Here is a 13,322-nt window from a genome sequence, read left to right on the forward strand (position 1 = left end):
AGTTGCCCAGTTATTGATATTTAATTTTCTTTAGTTGTATATGCAAATTGACGACCAGACTCTGAGCGTTGGATTCCTAACGAGTGTTAGTCGACTAAGGTGAAGCCCAAATCAACTATCACACATAGAAATGAGCCAATTGAACAGAGTAATTTTCAGTGATTGTCAAAAGTATTCCGGAGTTGCACTGCTTATTCTTCCCCTAGCTCTGTGATTGGTCCAGAAAACCTGCAACCAATCACGACCTATTCACCCGCGTCTTTCCACGCTTTAGCCTTAATTTTCCTTTGAGTTATGATTGGCTTTTTTGAGATATTTTCCTGATATCTGATTGGCCGTCGTGACTGTATTGGCTTGAGTTTATTACTGCATTGGCTTAAGGCTTGATTTACTTTGAGTACTGATTGGGGTTTTTTGATATATTTTCCTGATTTCTGATTGGCCGTCGTGACTGCTTTGGTTTCAGTTTTACAACAATCGAAAAGTGCTCTGATCTAATTGTTTTGGTTTAGTCGTTCAGAACCTATCAACCATATGAGGTTATTTTGTTATGTTTACAATCGCACACTGGAGGGCGTTTCGCTTTACTCATTCTATTGTAGTATGGATTTATTAGCATTCTATCACAAATGCTGCAATGTGATTGGCTAAACCACTCGCTATATATTCGTGATTATTCGTGATATATAGAGTGGAGTAAGTAGCCTAACATCGTGAAGTTGAAGACAAAATAAATGATCAACATGAGCCTATCTTGTTGTCAAGTTTTGAATGATCGGTTGATTTATACTAAAAAAATATTCGCTCTTGATTTCCTTGCTCGATAATTGAGTTTCACTTTGTTGAGTTGATAATCTTATTGTTATGTTGCAGTGATTGGTGTAGTCAATCAAATTGAACCAACTGTGTTAGACCGCCTGTAGATTTACACATATTTGTGGTACTGGGCTCTAGGTTAGCCTGCACGAATGCTTTAAGTTATTAGCCAGCGTTTCTAAGCCTGCGATCTGAGTCCTTGAGCATGGCGAGCCAACGAAAGGTTTGCCAGGGGTCTGGCACTAATAGTGCCACTAACAGAGCCAGACCCCCGACTAACCTTACCCATGACTCGTCTCGAAGATTCTCGCTGACGGAGAAACCCGCGTCGTACAGCACTAATATTGAGGGCTTAGGGTAAGGACTCCACTTTGAGGCGGACCTCACTTAATATTCCTGTCAATACTCGTCCCAGGGCCTTGCTTCTCTACCCAGCAACGAAGACAAAAACACTGGGCCTTGGATTTGATGAGTATGTTAATTAAGTGATTTTAAAAAAGTCAAGTTTAGGTTTTGCAGTACTTCGATCAATAATTTACGATAGCAACTTTGTAACGGAACCTGTGGGATAATTTTTTCGCAGTTGTCAACTGGTCGTACATATTTACACACATTTTTATTCTACACACCTGTTACTGGAGTAACTACGTCATTGTTTGTACATAATTTTCAACAGTCAATCTTATCATTCCTGGACTCTCCTCGATAACTTTTGCCTATTAATAGCTTTTTGGCGATTTTCTTCCCTGCCAAACCATTATTTAGACTGCTTTCCAGTTAATGCGAATTTTCAACAAAACCGAATGGGGGGAAAAAATCAGTGAAAATTTGTGACATAGCACTTAAATGCCCCTTCTTGCAGTCCAACTGATGTCACCTTTTTTTTTTATTTAAGGTAAGTCGGAATCTAAGGTTGAGTCAAAAAATATTTTTAGAGGAAAGCGACTGAGCATAATTTTCCATCAGTTCAGTGTATTGTCAAGATTTGTAGCCAGCGATTCACGAAGTGAAGTTGTCACCTGCACAACCTGTTGCCACTGTTTGCTCAGACGTTTCAAGGCATCAGGAATTAATTTTTTTTCATTTCTTATTTTAAACAACTTAGAACGGTTCAACAGATCGAAATGAAAACGAAATAGGAAAATCGCGGCCTGGCTGATCAGTAAGATGGGATGAGAGAAGATTCTTTGCAAAAGAATGAGGAGTTGTTTTGATTTTAAATTTGTGCGCAAAACTACTTCCATCATGTGGTAGATCACCGCGGAAAACACAAAGTATGTCTGCCGTTGACAAAGATGGTTACCTTCTCAGACAACAAAGAAGTCACAATTCTTCTTCCTACGGACATTTTCGGACGATTTTTATTTCCAGTGGTCTTAGTTGTTTGATGACAGTTTTGATTATTTCGTTCTTATTACGAAACACCGCGTTTGTTAACATCTATATCCCGAATTCGGCTTCATCTCAGACAAACAAACATGATCAGGAGCGACGATCCTATGCCAAGAATGTGGAGCTAGTGATGTTACCTTTCGCTGTCAAACAAGGTGCAGTCTGCCTAGACGGATCACCCCCCGGATATTACTTCAGACAAGGACATGGCGCAGGGGGTAATAACTGGATTATTCACTTCTTCGGTGGAGCATGGTGTTTTGACGAGGAATCCTGTCTTCAACGCAGTAAAACGCGATTGGGATCAAGTAATTTCTTTCCACCCCATCCCCCAACACTGCAAGGAATCCTCTCCGACAACGACAAAATTAACCCGGATTTCTACGATTGGAACTTAGTTCTGTTGTGTTATTGTGACGGAGCTTCTTTTACTGGTTATCGGTCAGATCCAGTTAATGTAAACGGACAGTATATCTATATGCGTGGCAAAAAAATTCTGGAGGTGATCATTGATCAGTTATTGCAAAGCGAATTCCGAAATGCAAAGCGCTTACTCCTCAGTGGGACTTCCGCCGGAAGTTTAGCAGTGACGATGAACGCCGACTTCGTTCGGAGTCGTATTCCTAAATCGATAGATGTTCGTGCACTGGTCGATTCGGGTTACTTTGTCGATGTAGCAGCACTGAGTGGTGAGGACATGATCAACAAGCATTTTAAGGAGATGTTTGATGTGCACAACTCCGTTGGTGGCGTTGACGAAGATTGTGCGAGAGGTTTTCGGCCGTCACTCCGTTGGAAATGTTTATTTCCCCAACATGCTTTTAACTTCGTAAGCACGCCTCTTTTTGTGCTGCAATCGGCATATGACGAGTGGCAACTGATCCACATTCGCGGAATCAACTGCCAGGTTCCTGACTACAGCGATAATTTCACCACAAAACGAAGTCTTTTTCGTAGATCTACCAAAGACACCATTTCTCCGAGTAAGCCCAGCCCAGATCGTAACTGGAACTACAAACACATTCACGGCATTTATTGCAGGCCGCCAGAATGCACGCGTAATGAAATGGCAGCAATTATGCAATACAGGAATGTGAGTCTGTTTGCATTGCGCCCAGTGCTACGTTCACCCAACTCAGGTTTATTTTTAAGCTCGTGTTTAGAACATTCGCAGAGCTTGTATGATGATACTTGGACTGGAATCTTTGTGAATGGTTTTAGCGTTGCTGAGGCTGTTGGAAACTGGATGTTCGAGCGGACGACAGAACATCAACATATTGACTGTGCTTTTCCCTGTAATCCATCGTGCGCTAATGTCTGGTGAAATTTTAGGTTTAGGATTCTATAAATTTTCTCATTTCTCAAAAGGTGAGAAGAGATAGAGCGAGCATTGACTGAGTGTCGCAAAAAAAGACCAACGTTATGTTATCAAAGCGACCAATCAAAATAAAGAAAAAAATTACAAGGAACCAATGAGCACTCAAAGTAAAAACAAACAACTTTTAGAAGCGCGGGAAAACGCAAGTTGCTAAGTCGCGATTGGTCTTGGTCTTGGATGTGATTGGTCGAAAGGATGGTGTGATCGTGCAGGTTTTCTTGATCAATCGCAAAGCCAATTCAAGGGAAACCAATGCTAACTTTCGATGCTCCCTTAAAAATTACTCCAAAAAAAGTGAAAAAGAAGGAAAGTTCTTGCACAGGTTATCATAACAGTCATTCATGGGTGAATGAGTAGGTTTACTTAAGATAGAGGATAACACGAGACACATTTCAATGTATATGTACAGTGCGCACAGAACAAGCATCCTGTAGTGCTAACTTTTAAAGCGGCTCAAACCATCTCTGGTTTTTAAATTAAATTTTCCTTTGACCATCTTGTGTATTAGGCTTACTATTTTACCCCTAAAGCTTCTAGATTTTACCAGTTAGAAAGGTCGTAGTCTTGCTGGTGTCGAAATGAATCATTTCCTTGAGGAGCCTTTATGAGTGATTAAGATTTGTGAAAAAAAATGGGTCGTAGTGTCCTCACCCTCCTAAATGAAAGAGTAATTCTTGCACATCTCTTTTTTCCATAAAACGTCAGAAAGTCACCTAATGCATGCCTCTGGTACTCTGCGTCTTCTCGAGAAAGTGATCTATTCTACAAACTCCACTCTGCCTCCCGTATGCACCAGTCGCCACCTTATCTAGAGGGTGGCAGATGGTTTATACGTGACGCCTGATTAAACCCTATTCCCTTTTGACTTCGTGATGTGTGAAATACTGTTAAAATGACATGTGACAGACGCGTGAATTTTTCCAAAAATTCGTGCATCACCCCACACCCTCCCCTTCCCCTTTTTTCGTCACCGTCTATTTACACCAGCTCAAACTGCAAGCACGTTTTTCTACGCATCACTCACAACTTAGTAAATTTCCTTGATAAATCCAAGGGCTTATTAGATTATCGCAAATTGTTCCATCAAACGATCTCGTTGTAATCGTAAACGAAAGCTGTGCGACAAATGTTTCCTTGGTCATCTTCAACAAGGAGAGTTGAGGCTTGGTCCCTCACTTCTGATCTGGACAGGGTGAATGTGTGGGGTGGGTGTGGTTGTAGGAATTCCCAGTGTTGGTACACTTCACTGTGTTTCTTGTCCCAGAGCTCAATCAGCCTTATCCCGAGAGGTGCTTCTACAATTAATTGGTCCGCCTCATCCGTTGGTGTTATTTCTTTGTCTGAATCACTAAAAATTACGATGCAGAGTTAAAAAGAAATAGTACATATGGCTTACTGAGCCACTTCAACCCTTGACACCCTTACATCAGTATACATATTCTCCATACTGTTCTACATACATTTCCAAAGAGGCTGACAAGGAGAATTTGTTTAACAATCAAGAGCTGCTTTAGTAGGTGATCATCTCCACTATTCTCATGACTTTCAAGTTTGATTCAGGGGTGATATGGTAAGGAGAATTTGGATGCTGGTCACTATTAGGGGCTAAAGGGTTAACTGGGAGACGCGGCAGCCTTAGGGTTAGTGCGCTGGAGTCTGGGTCTAGCGATCCGAGTTCAAGAACTAACCAGGTTACCGTGTTGTGTTCTTAGGAAAAACACTTTACTCTTACAGAGCTTCTCTCCACCCAGGAGTATCAATACGTACTGGCAAATTGTCTGGGAAGCCTGGTCAAATGGAAGTGGGTAATCTTGGGGTAATCTTGCAATGTTTGGGTGGGAATACAGGTTTTTCCTTTACCTTTGCCCTATACTCACATTTCTTAAGACTTCCCAAAAAGATGAACCTTGATGCTAGTTGCAGTTTAGTAATAAAACATTAGGGGTCACCCGAATTGTTTTTGAGTTGCAGGCACATCAAGCCGAAATAAGGTGAGGGTCAGATTTGCTTTGATAGCTTAGGGTGCCAAAAACATGGCCAGAACATGTTCAGAAATAATTGGGAATATTTTTGATGCTTTATTCAAAGACACAAAGTAAAAAAAATAACGGAAGCCACAGTTCTCTAGGGAATTGGTGTTTAAAAATTATGACTCATACTGAGCTGCCGTGACTGAGAAAAATGTCCAATTTCACAAAAAAATACGCTATGAAAATGAACAAAAGATGGTAATATTGCTAGACTAAGGTACTATTTTGCCACACACGTGGACAAGAGAGAAAAAACACAACTTATTTGGTCCAATTTTCCTGCTCAAGAGGAGGGGGGGACTGTGATAGAAGGTTGGTTGCTCAAGTGGAGCACCTCCATAGTGGAGTCTAACCCCTTTACACCATAACATTAGTATGCAAATTCTCCATACTGTTCTCTACATGTTTTTAACTTGCTGACAAGGAGAACTTGTTTAACAATCAAGAGCTTCTTCTTTAGTTGGTGATCATTTCCTTTATTCTCATGACCTTAATGTGTGACTCAAGGGTGGTATTGTTGGAAGAAATTAGATGAGAGTCACTCTAAGGGGTTAGAGGGTTGAAAGAGATGACAAACTGTTAAGAAGGAGGACAAGAAGAATCTAAGAAGGAGATTATTGTACCTAACAATTACTTTTTATCAAATAAACACAAACAAACCTGCTAAGCAGGATTCCGAGTGATCCAACATACATTCCACTTGTTCCCATGAGACCCAGAATGTTTTTCCCAAGGGAGGGTCTCAGGCAGCATTCATCCCCACCCATTCCTCCCATCCAAACACTGGATTTGTAGTTTGTGTGGAATCTAATGGCATCAATCCATCCCCCTGCTCTGACATCAACAGCTGTGATATATTCCTCTGGAGAGTTGATGGTGAAGATATAGCGCTTACCCATGCCATCTGTTCCATGGGGCTCAGAGAGAACTTCCTGACACTCCCCTGGATCAAAACACAAGAAAAGCAAATCAGCAAAGGATTCAAGATCCTGCTTTAGGAATACCTTACTAGTTCCATGGCAATCAGGTTGTCACTTAAATTACTCCTGATTCACAGGGTTTCATTACGTACTGTCCATACATAGAAATTGGAGAATTCTCCAACATCCATGCTAAATTATCAATCTAAATTTTGACTGCTTCAGTTATCTTTCATTCAGACATGGAGGAAACTCTCCTGTAACTTAACGCAATTCTCGTGCAATCTCATTTCTTGATGACAGCCATGGATTCAATAAATAAATTACATAAGAAAGAAACAAATGATTGTTGACTTAGTTACATTATTCCACTAGAAAAAAGAAACAAACTGTTAGGAAAGAATTACTGATCAAGAGAGAAACAAGAAAGTATTGTGTTCATCATTTTCAATTAACCCTTTTGCTCCCTAGATCTCATTGCAATTATTGTCACGCAGTTCTTATGATGTTGGTTCTAAGAATTTGGTATTGGATCAAATAACAACCCCCTCGTTGTTATTTTTATTTATTCTCATCACTTGGTCTCCTTGATATTAGACAAGTATTGAAATCACGAGTAGAAATTATCTCTCAGTCACTCTTAGAAGTCATTCATTAACCATACCACTTTCTGCATTTTCTTGATTCCCTATGACCTGTATACAATTCACATACTCCTCTGTGTGAATAATGAAACCCCCCAGAACTGCACTCAGGGACTCAAGCCACTTGACACTGTTGAATGACAACTGATTCTTCTGATGACAGCCACCGCAATTACCGACAGGACCACAGACAGTACTTGACCAGTGTACCATGGGTTTTTTAGAGGGAATTTCATCCTCTTTCATGTTCGAAGTGGAGAACCATCTGAAAAAGCAAAGCAGCTGCTGTATGTAGCTATTCATTTTCTAAGATCCAATCAGCAATTCTATTTTCTAGCTCCTAGATACTTTCCTTCTAAATAATTATGAGAATTTGGTTTTTACATCAAGACAATGCCCTCCACCTTATCCTGACACCTAGCTAAATACTGTTTTGAGAAAGTGAGCAGAATTTGCTACTAAAACATTTTAAAGAGTTCAAGGTTAAAGAGTATTATGGTGTGGATAAGTATAAGTTTTGGTAATAGTCCATTTTACAGTTGTGTGCTTAGTTGCCAAGCCTTTTAACAGGAGTGGGGCTAAGGATGACCTTGTTATTATAATGGTACAAACCTTGCTGCTTTTCAAATGTAAATTGCTTTGTTGTCAAGCTAACTAGTTACTGGTCTCTATTACCTTCAGCCTCACTCTAAATCAAAGGCTTGGTAACTTACATGAGGGGACACAAGTGGCCTCAACTGTAAGTACTTTTTAGAAATGCTAGGATATTATCCTAGCATTCCTAACATTCCAAGCTGCGCAGTGTCAAAATTCGTGCGTATGTCACAGAAATGTCATTAGACCTAAAGTATGCCAGATGAGGGCAAATAAATATGAGAAGATAAATGAATTAAAGCCTGATATAAAAATGTCATCAGCTAATGCTTTTGTTTCACACGCAATCAATAGTGCCTTTATTCCTTGGCCGGTTCCTTTGCGTTACATTGTAGATTATAAAAAAAAAGATATCCACAAGATAAAAGCCACGGATAAAAACATTTTATTGAAGTTTATAGAATTTTGTAATACAGGTTAGAGTGGGGAAAAAGATGACAGACAAGTAACACTTATCTTGACATATTATCGCACCATCAACAACCGCAAGAGATTATCTCTGCGTGAGGAGATACTTACAGTTGAGACCGCTTGCACCCCATCATGTATTCAACTGTAAAATGGCCTATTCAATGAATGCAGCTTGTGAAAGTGCAGATTTCACTCTATGTGCTATTTCTCCTTCATGCTCCTGTAGGAATACTCCACCTAAGGGTTGCACTTTTTCCCAAATCAACTCATACCATTACATATTATGGTGCTACAATTATGAAGACACAGAACCTAGAATAGTTATTATTAAGAGGTATCCTGATTATGATACTATTAGAAATCATACTTAAATAACCTTCATCAAGTTACCCCTTGGGCATATCTAATTCATAAAGGTCAAAGAAAAATTTCCCTTTCAGTGGAAAATAATAACTTCAGTTGTATGTACTACTGAATCTTACTTGTGATATCTGAGTAAAACAGCTGAGGATCTGTACCAGTGTGCACCATGTGACCATTCATTGGGTCCAGCAAGGTCAGTGTTTCCACCAGAGGGACTGGCAGTACAGCTTTTTGATTTGGGCACAAGACCTTCAGCACCTGGGATTCCTGTGGCTAATACTTCAACAGCAGTCATGGCTTTGTCAGCAACCTTTTCCTCAATAACTGAAGACAGAGGTGTGCAGACAGTTTATTATAAACTTTATATAATATATTAAGTTCTATTATTGGTATTCAAATCCAAAACTGAACAATAACTTTTTAGGAGTGTTTACAATTCTTATAAGTGATTGGAATCTAAATTTTAAAACCTGTTTATCGATGATAATATCAATAAAGCATTTCTATTCTTCCATATCCATTAGCTCAGTGCACTTCACAACATTTGCAGAAGACTTTGGCCAGATTGCATTTAGCAGTTGAGCTACATTGCCTACTCTTTCTGAGAAGTGTATGCCTGGGTTCTTTAACATCCCCTGCACTCTGTTTTTTAACTAGGGTAGTTAATCCTTTAAAAAACATCAGTAGTACATGTAATTATTAATAATCGTTGAAAGAACCAAGAAATTTACTACTGTTTGGTTCTTGAAATGAAAACTGAAAATTTTAGACACATAGAAGACTGAACATTACAAACAGTCTCACTTTCCAGCTTTATTCAATGGATGTAAAAAACTAAACAAAACAAAAAACAACACAGATACGTGTTTGGTATGCAAAAACATCTCATCCACTGAGTTTTTTGAGTGGCACTCCATAATTTGTAACTTTTGCTTAACAAAGCTGGAAAAGGGAGAATGTAAAAAAAGCAGATATGGAAATTTCAAGCTGCTTGAAAAGCACAATTGTTAGGAGAAATTAAAAAAATAATTCATGAAATATTGTAAATGGGAAATTTTCTCCCCTGACCTGACTTTTCCACAGGTACAGTGTCCTTTTCTGGAGATGTTGGTTGCCTCCACATGGTAAACACACAGTTCATATCATCAAATCCTCTTGCCATAATACCTTTAGGTGTGTGCGCTAGATCGAAGCAGTGACCAAGTTCATGTATAGAGGCACCCAAACCAGTGGCATAATTTGCCCAATAAGTTCCTCTGAAAAGAATGTAACAAATATTAACCCTTCTATTCCCAGGAATGACCAACAAAGAATTCCTCTTTATGATACCATAAATTTTCAAGCAGAAAGGTAATGAAAAGAAAAATTATTATTGACAAGGGGATATTGCTTAACTCAAAATAAAATTCTCAGAACTAGATTCATAAACAACAAATGGGGAACAGTAAAGGGAATTAATATTTAGATCTTTTGAATGAAAGGGTTAACTTTCATTCCTTTTGGGGAGTTCCATAATGGTAAAAACAAACATTGAGATATATATACAACTGCAACATTTTCCAAATTAATGACCAATGTTCTAACACTGTTATGTCATGCCATGTCTACAGGCAAGATTAATTTAATCTGTCACTTAAATCCCAGAATGTATTATTTTCCTCTAACTTACAATTTACTGTAACAGTTGGTACCATGCAAGTTGATGTTAATGTTGAAATTTTGTTTCTATGTTTCTGTTCAGTCTTATTCACTCCTTCATTGACTCTTTTCTATTCTATTCTCAGGGGGCAGGGGGGGGAGAGAGGGGGAAGAGGGTTGGAGGATTTTGGTTGTGTTACATTGAAATTTATCTGATTCCTCCTAAGGCTCTTTACGTTAGTACAGAAGTATTCTAAATAAATGATCCACCCCCCCCCCCCAGAAGGCAGCCAATTTTCTATTATCCCCCCTTTACTGGTATACTCTGTTAGTGAAGACAAATTGCTCCTCTGTCCCCTCCGGTGAAAATCATGCGATCTCCTCAAAATTCCCCACCCCCCACTTCCCAGTAGATAAAAAATGGCTGATCAGTTGACCCAAGTAGTGCTATTTTTTTCCAAGAAATTCTTTGAATGGTGACATCAATGATAGCCAGGATAACAATGAGCCATGATTTATTGCATATGTTGAACTTACCTACCACTACTGTCATCAAAGAGCTGTAATTTGTCAATCATCCGTCCATCAGTAAAACATGGCACCAACTCTTCAATACTTGAGGCCCAAGTGTGTAGCCCACCAGTACCAAAGAGAGCAAGGTGACTCCCTCCAAGAGCTGTGTGAGCTTTGATGTACTTTGTAATAAGATTTGCATTAAACAGATCTGGGGAAGGTGGATCATAATGTGTGCAGGACATGAAAGTCCAAAACTTACACAAGGGATCAAAGAGGCTTGATGACTTAAGCTCTGAAAAATAACATGAACAATGACTATAACTTTCATTCAGCTGATATGCTTAACCCTTTAACTCCTAAGATCTGATTGTTAATTCTCCCCTCTAGCTGCTACACATTTTCCAGTTAATTAGTTGCATGAGTTTGGTATTAGATCAAGATAACAACTTCTACTTGATGATTTTGAGTTATAATTCTCATTACCTGTTTACTGGATAATGTATGGTATTTATGGGGAGAAATTACACGTGAATCACTTCTGGGAGTTAAAGGGTTAAATACCTCAAGACAAATTTTAACATGGTAACAAAGTCACTGCATGTGATGAAAAAAAAAATTATATACAAGAGATGTGCTTTAATGGTTCTTCAGGATAGGTCTATTTAAAACAACAACTTACTAAAACAAGCAGAACAGGATGATCTGTTAGCTCCATACATGTATATCCTTACCCTTATTGAAAAAAGCATACAGCTGATCTCCTGTCATACCAAGAGCTTCACAAGTCTTCAATTTACTGGTAAAGATATGAACCTTAGGTGACCCAGTGTCATCTTCCTCAATGCAGAATGTCTTGTGTCCTAGACCATGTTGGTACAAACTTTCAGCCGTAAATGTTTGAAGAAGTCGGGAATTAAAAGCAAGTCTCTTAACCGCAGAATCTACATTGCATGGAACATTTGCAGGAGCATCAAATGATCCATCACTATCAGTGCACTTGATGTACACTACACGAACAAATCTGTCAAAGAATGGATTAGGTCATCATCATCATTAACTTCATCATCATCATTTATTAGCCACTTTAGATATAATATTTATACAGGTTTAACAGTATGGTAGGGCGAGGAGACCTCCAAGAAACCACCAGGCTTATAGGGCTGGCCACTTTAGTTGTCAATATGTTCCTAATTAAGTTTTGGATGTGGATGTGTGGCTTGACTAAGGCAGGTCAAGTCTTCTTAGGACATTGTAGCACATAACCATCTACGCTTTAACCCTTTGACCCTTAGGAGTGACCAGCTTCTAATTTCTCCCTACAGTATCATTCTTGAATCAAATGAAAAGGTCATGAGAATAAAGGAAATGATCACCAATTTAAGAAGCTTCTGATTGTTAAACAATGATATGCTATAAAATGCTCTACAAGGGAATGGAGGTGTCCTGTGATGGACTGGCATTACAGTCAGGAAGAATAGCAGTCTTAGGTGCAGTGAGGTATAATGGCAGTTAGAGACCACGTAGCCTCCAATTTAACTCTCTGCCCCTGTCTGCAGAGTATGGTAGATGCACACACCACTTTTTTTCTTTGTCACAATACATTTTACACTGCAGAATTTCCTTTGCAGAATTTCCTTTGCATGCACAAGATGTCATTGAGTTTTGCCATACCATGCATACTGGCCTCCGTCCATTGTGGTAAAACAAAGAGCCTTGCTTAACAATTAAAAGAGTAACAAGCATACCTTGATATTGTGACTGGTATGTATGTTAACTTGAACTCAAGTTCATTTAAGTCTGTTCTATCCGGCACTTTCAACACAATCAAGTTTTCCCCAATGTTAAGAGGAACAACTGCCTTGAAACCTTTACAAACCACAGGCCATGACAATTCGTGATTACCACATCTAATCAGTATAGAAAAACCGTCTTGATAAACTTCTAATTCATTCTCAATCAATGTTGAATCCAGAGCTCGAATCTTATTTCTCCTCTCTGATTCAGAGTCACTTGATGTATCTAAACTAGTACTAGACACTCGACGGATTCTTTTAGGTCCAGATGTTTCGCTATTTGGACATATTATCCCCTCTAATAGCACTAGAGGGTAGCAAACAGTTTCGCCCTGAAAATGATTCAAAACGCAAATTTCTTGATCAGTTTTTTCCATTTCTTCCCTTGCCATTTAAAACCACCGCTGTAATAACTTTGACACGATGGTGAACTTGTACAGGTTCGGTTTTCGTCTCCTCCTGAATACTTTTTGCAAAGTATGATTACTTCGTTGTTCGTGTTTTCTTCCTAGATGTAACACATTAAAGGTATTTCTTCAGATCAGGAAGTAGTCAACAAATCTGACAACGGATAACCAAAGATAAACTTAAAAAATATTCCCAAAAATTCCCAACTCCCTTTACGCAGTTCAGCTCATCCGTGACGTGTATATTACCATGCTGTTGAAAATGACATCGAAATAGTCGATGCCTACTGGTTCCTAGGTGATTTCTATTTCCTATATATGCATCGTTCGTCCGCCATGTTGAAAAACGTCGTTTCCAGT

The 13,322-nt window shown here is 39.0% G+C and overlaps 2 protein-coding genes across 3 annotated transcripts; one reads left to right on the top strand and one right to left on the bottom strand.

Annotated features, from left to right (window-relative positions):
- Positions 1–1,033: 1,033 nt before the first annotated feature.
- LOC113687040 (uncharacterized) lies at positions 1,034–4,083 on the top strand. Its single transcript, XM_027204743.2, has 2 exons — positions 1,034–1,288; positions 1,922–4,083. Exon 2 carries the CDS (start codon positions 2,093–2,095, stop codon positions 3,530–3,532), a length of 1,440 nt encoding a protein of 479 aa, XP_027060544.2. The 5' UTR covers positions 1,034–1,288; positions 1,922–2,092; the 3' UTR covers positions 3,533–4,083.
- LOC113687039 (uncharacterized) lies at positions 3,913–13,321 on the bottom strand. Of its 2 annotated transcripts, none has more exons than XM_089189350.1 (8): positions 12,508–13,321; positions 11,494–11,783; positions 10,784–11,054; positions 9,677–9,864; positions 8,728–8,926; positions 7,201–7,445; positions 6,277–6,559; positions 3,913–4,934 (listed from the first exon to the last, which is right to left on the bottom strand). In XM_089189350.1, the coding sequence occupies exons 1-8, from the start codon at positions 12,945–12,947 to the stop codon at positions 4,670–4,672; spliced, it is 2,181 nt and encodes a 726-aa protein (XP_089045476.1). In that variant the 5' UTR covers positions 12,948–13,321; the 3' UTR covers positions 3,913–4,669. The 2 variants fall into 2 exon arrangements, with proteins under 2 accessions (XP_089045476.1, XP_089045475.1); XM_089189349.1 differs by having other exon boundaries at positions 8,728–8,932.
- Position 13,322: the final 1 nt, after the last annotated feature.

This window comes from Pocillopora damicornis, chromosome 12, assembly GCF_964200805.1.
Source record: "Pocillopora damicornis chromosome 12, jaPocDami1.2, whole genome shotgun sequence".
In the NCBI taxonomy this organism is placed as follows: Eukaryota; Metazoa; Cnidaria; class Anthozoa; order Scleractinia; family Pocilloporidae; genus Pocillopora; species Pocillopora damicornis.

What these genes read in the sequence shown, in the direction of transcription:
- LOC113687040 (XM_027204743.2), top strand. Translation starts at nt 2,093, where the DNA reads ATGTCTGCCGTTGACAAAGATGGTTACCTTCTCAGACAACAAAGAAGT.
- LOC113687039 (XM_089189349.1), bottom strand. Translation starts at nt 12,947, where the DNA reads ATGGCAAGGGAAGAAATGGAAAAAACTGATCAAGAAATTTGCGTTTTG. An exon ending in TTTGATGACAGTAGTGGTAG is followed by an intron (nt 9,865 to 10,783) that starts GTAAGTTCAACA and finishes CATTCTTTTCAG; the next exon opens with AGGAACTTATTGGGCAAATT. An exon ending in TGTACCTGTGGAAAAGTCAG is followed by an intron (nt 8,933 to 9,676) that starts GTCAGGGGAGAA and finishes CTCTGTCTTCAG; the next exon opens with TTATTGAGGAAAAGGTTGCT.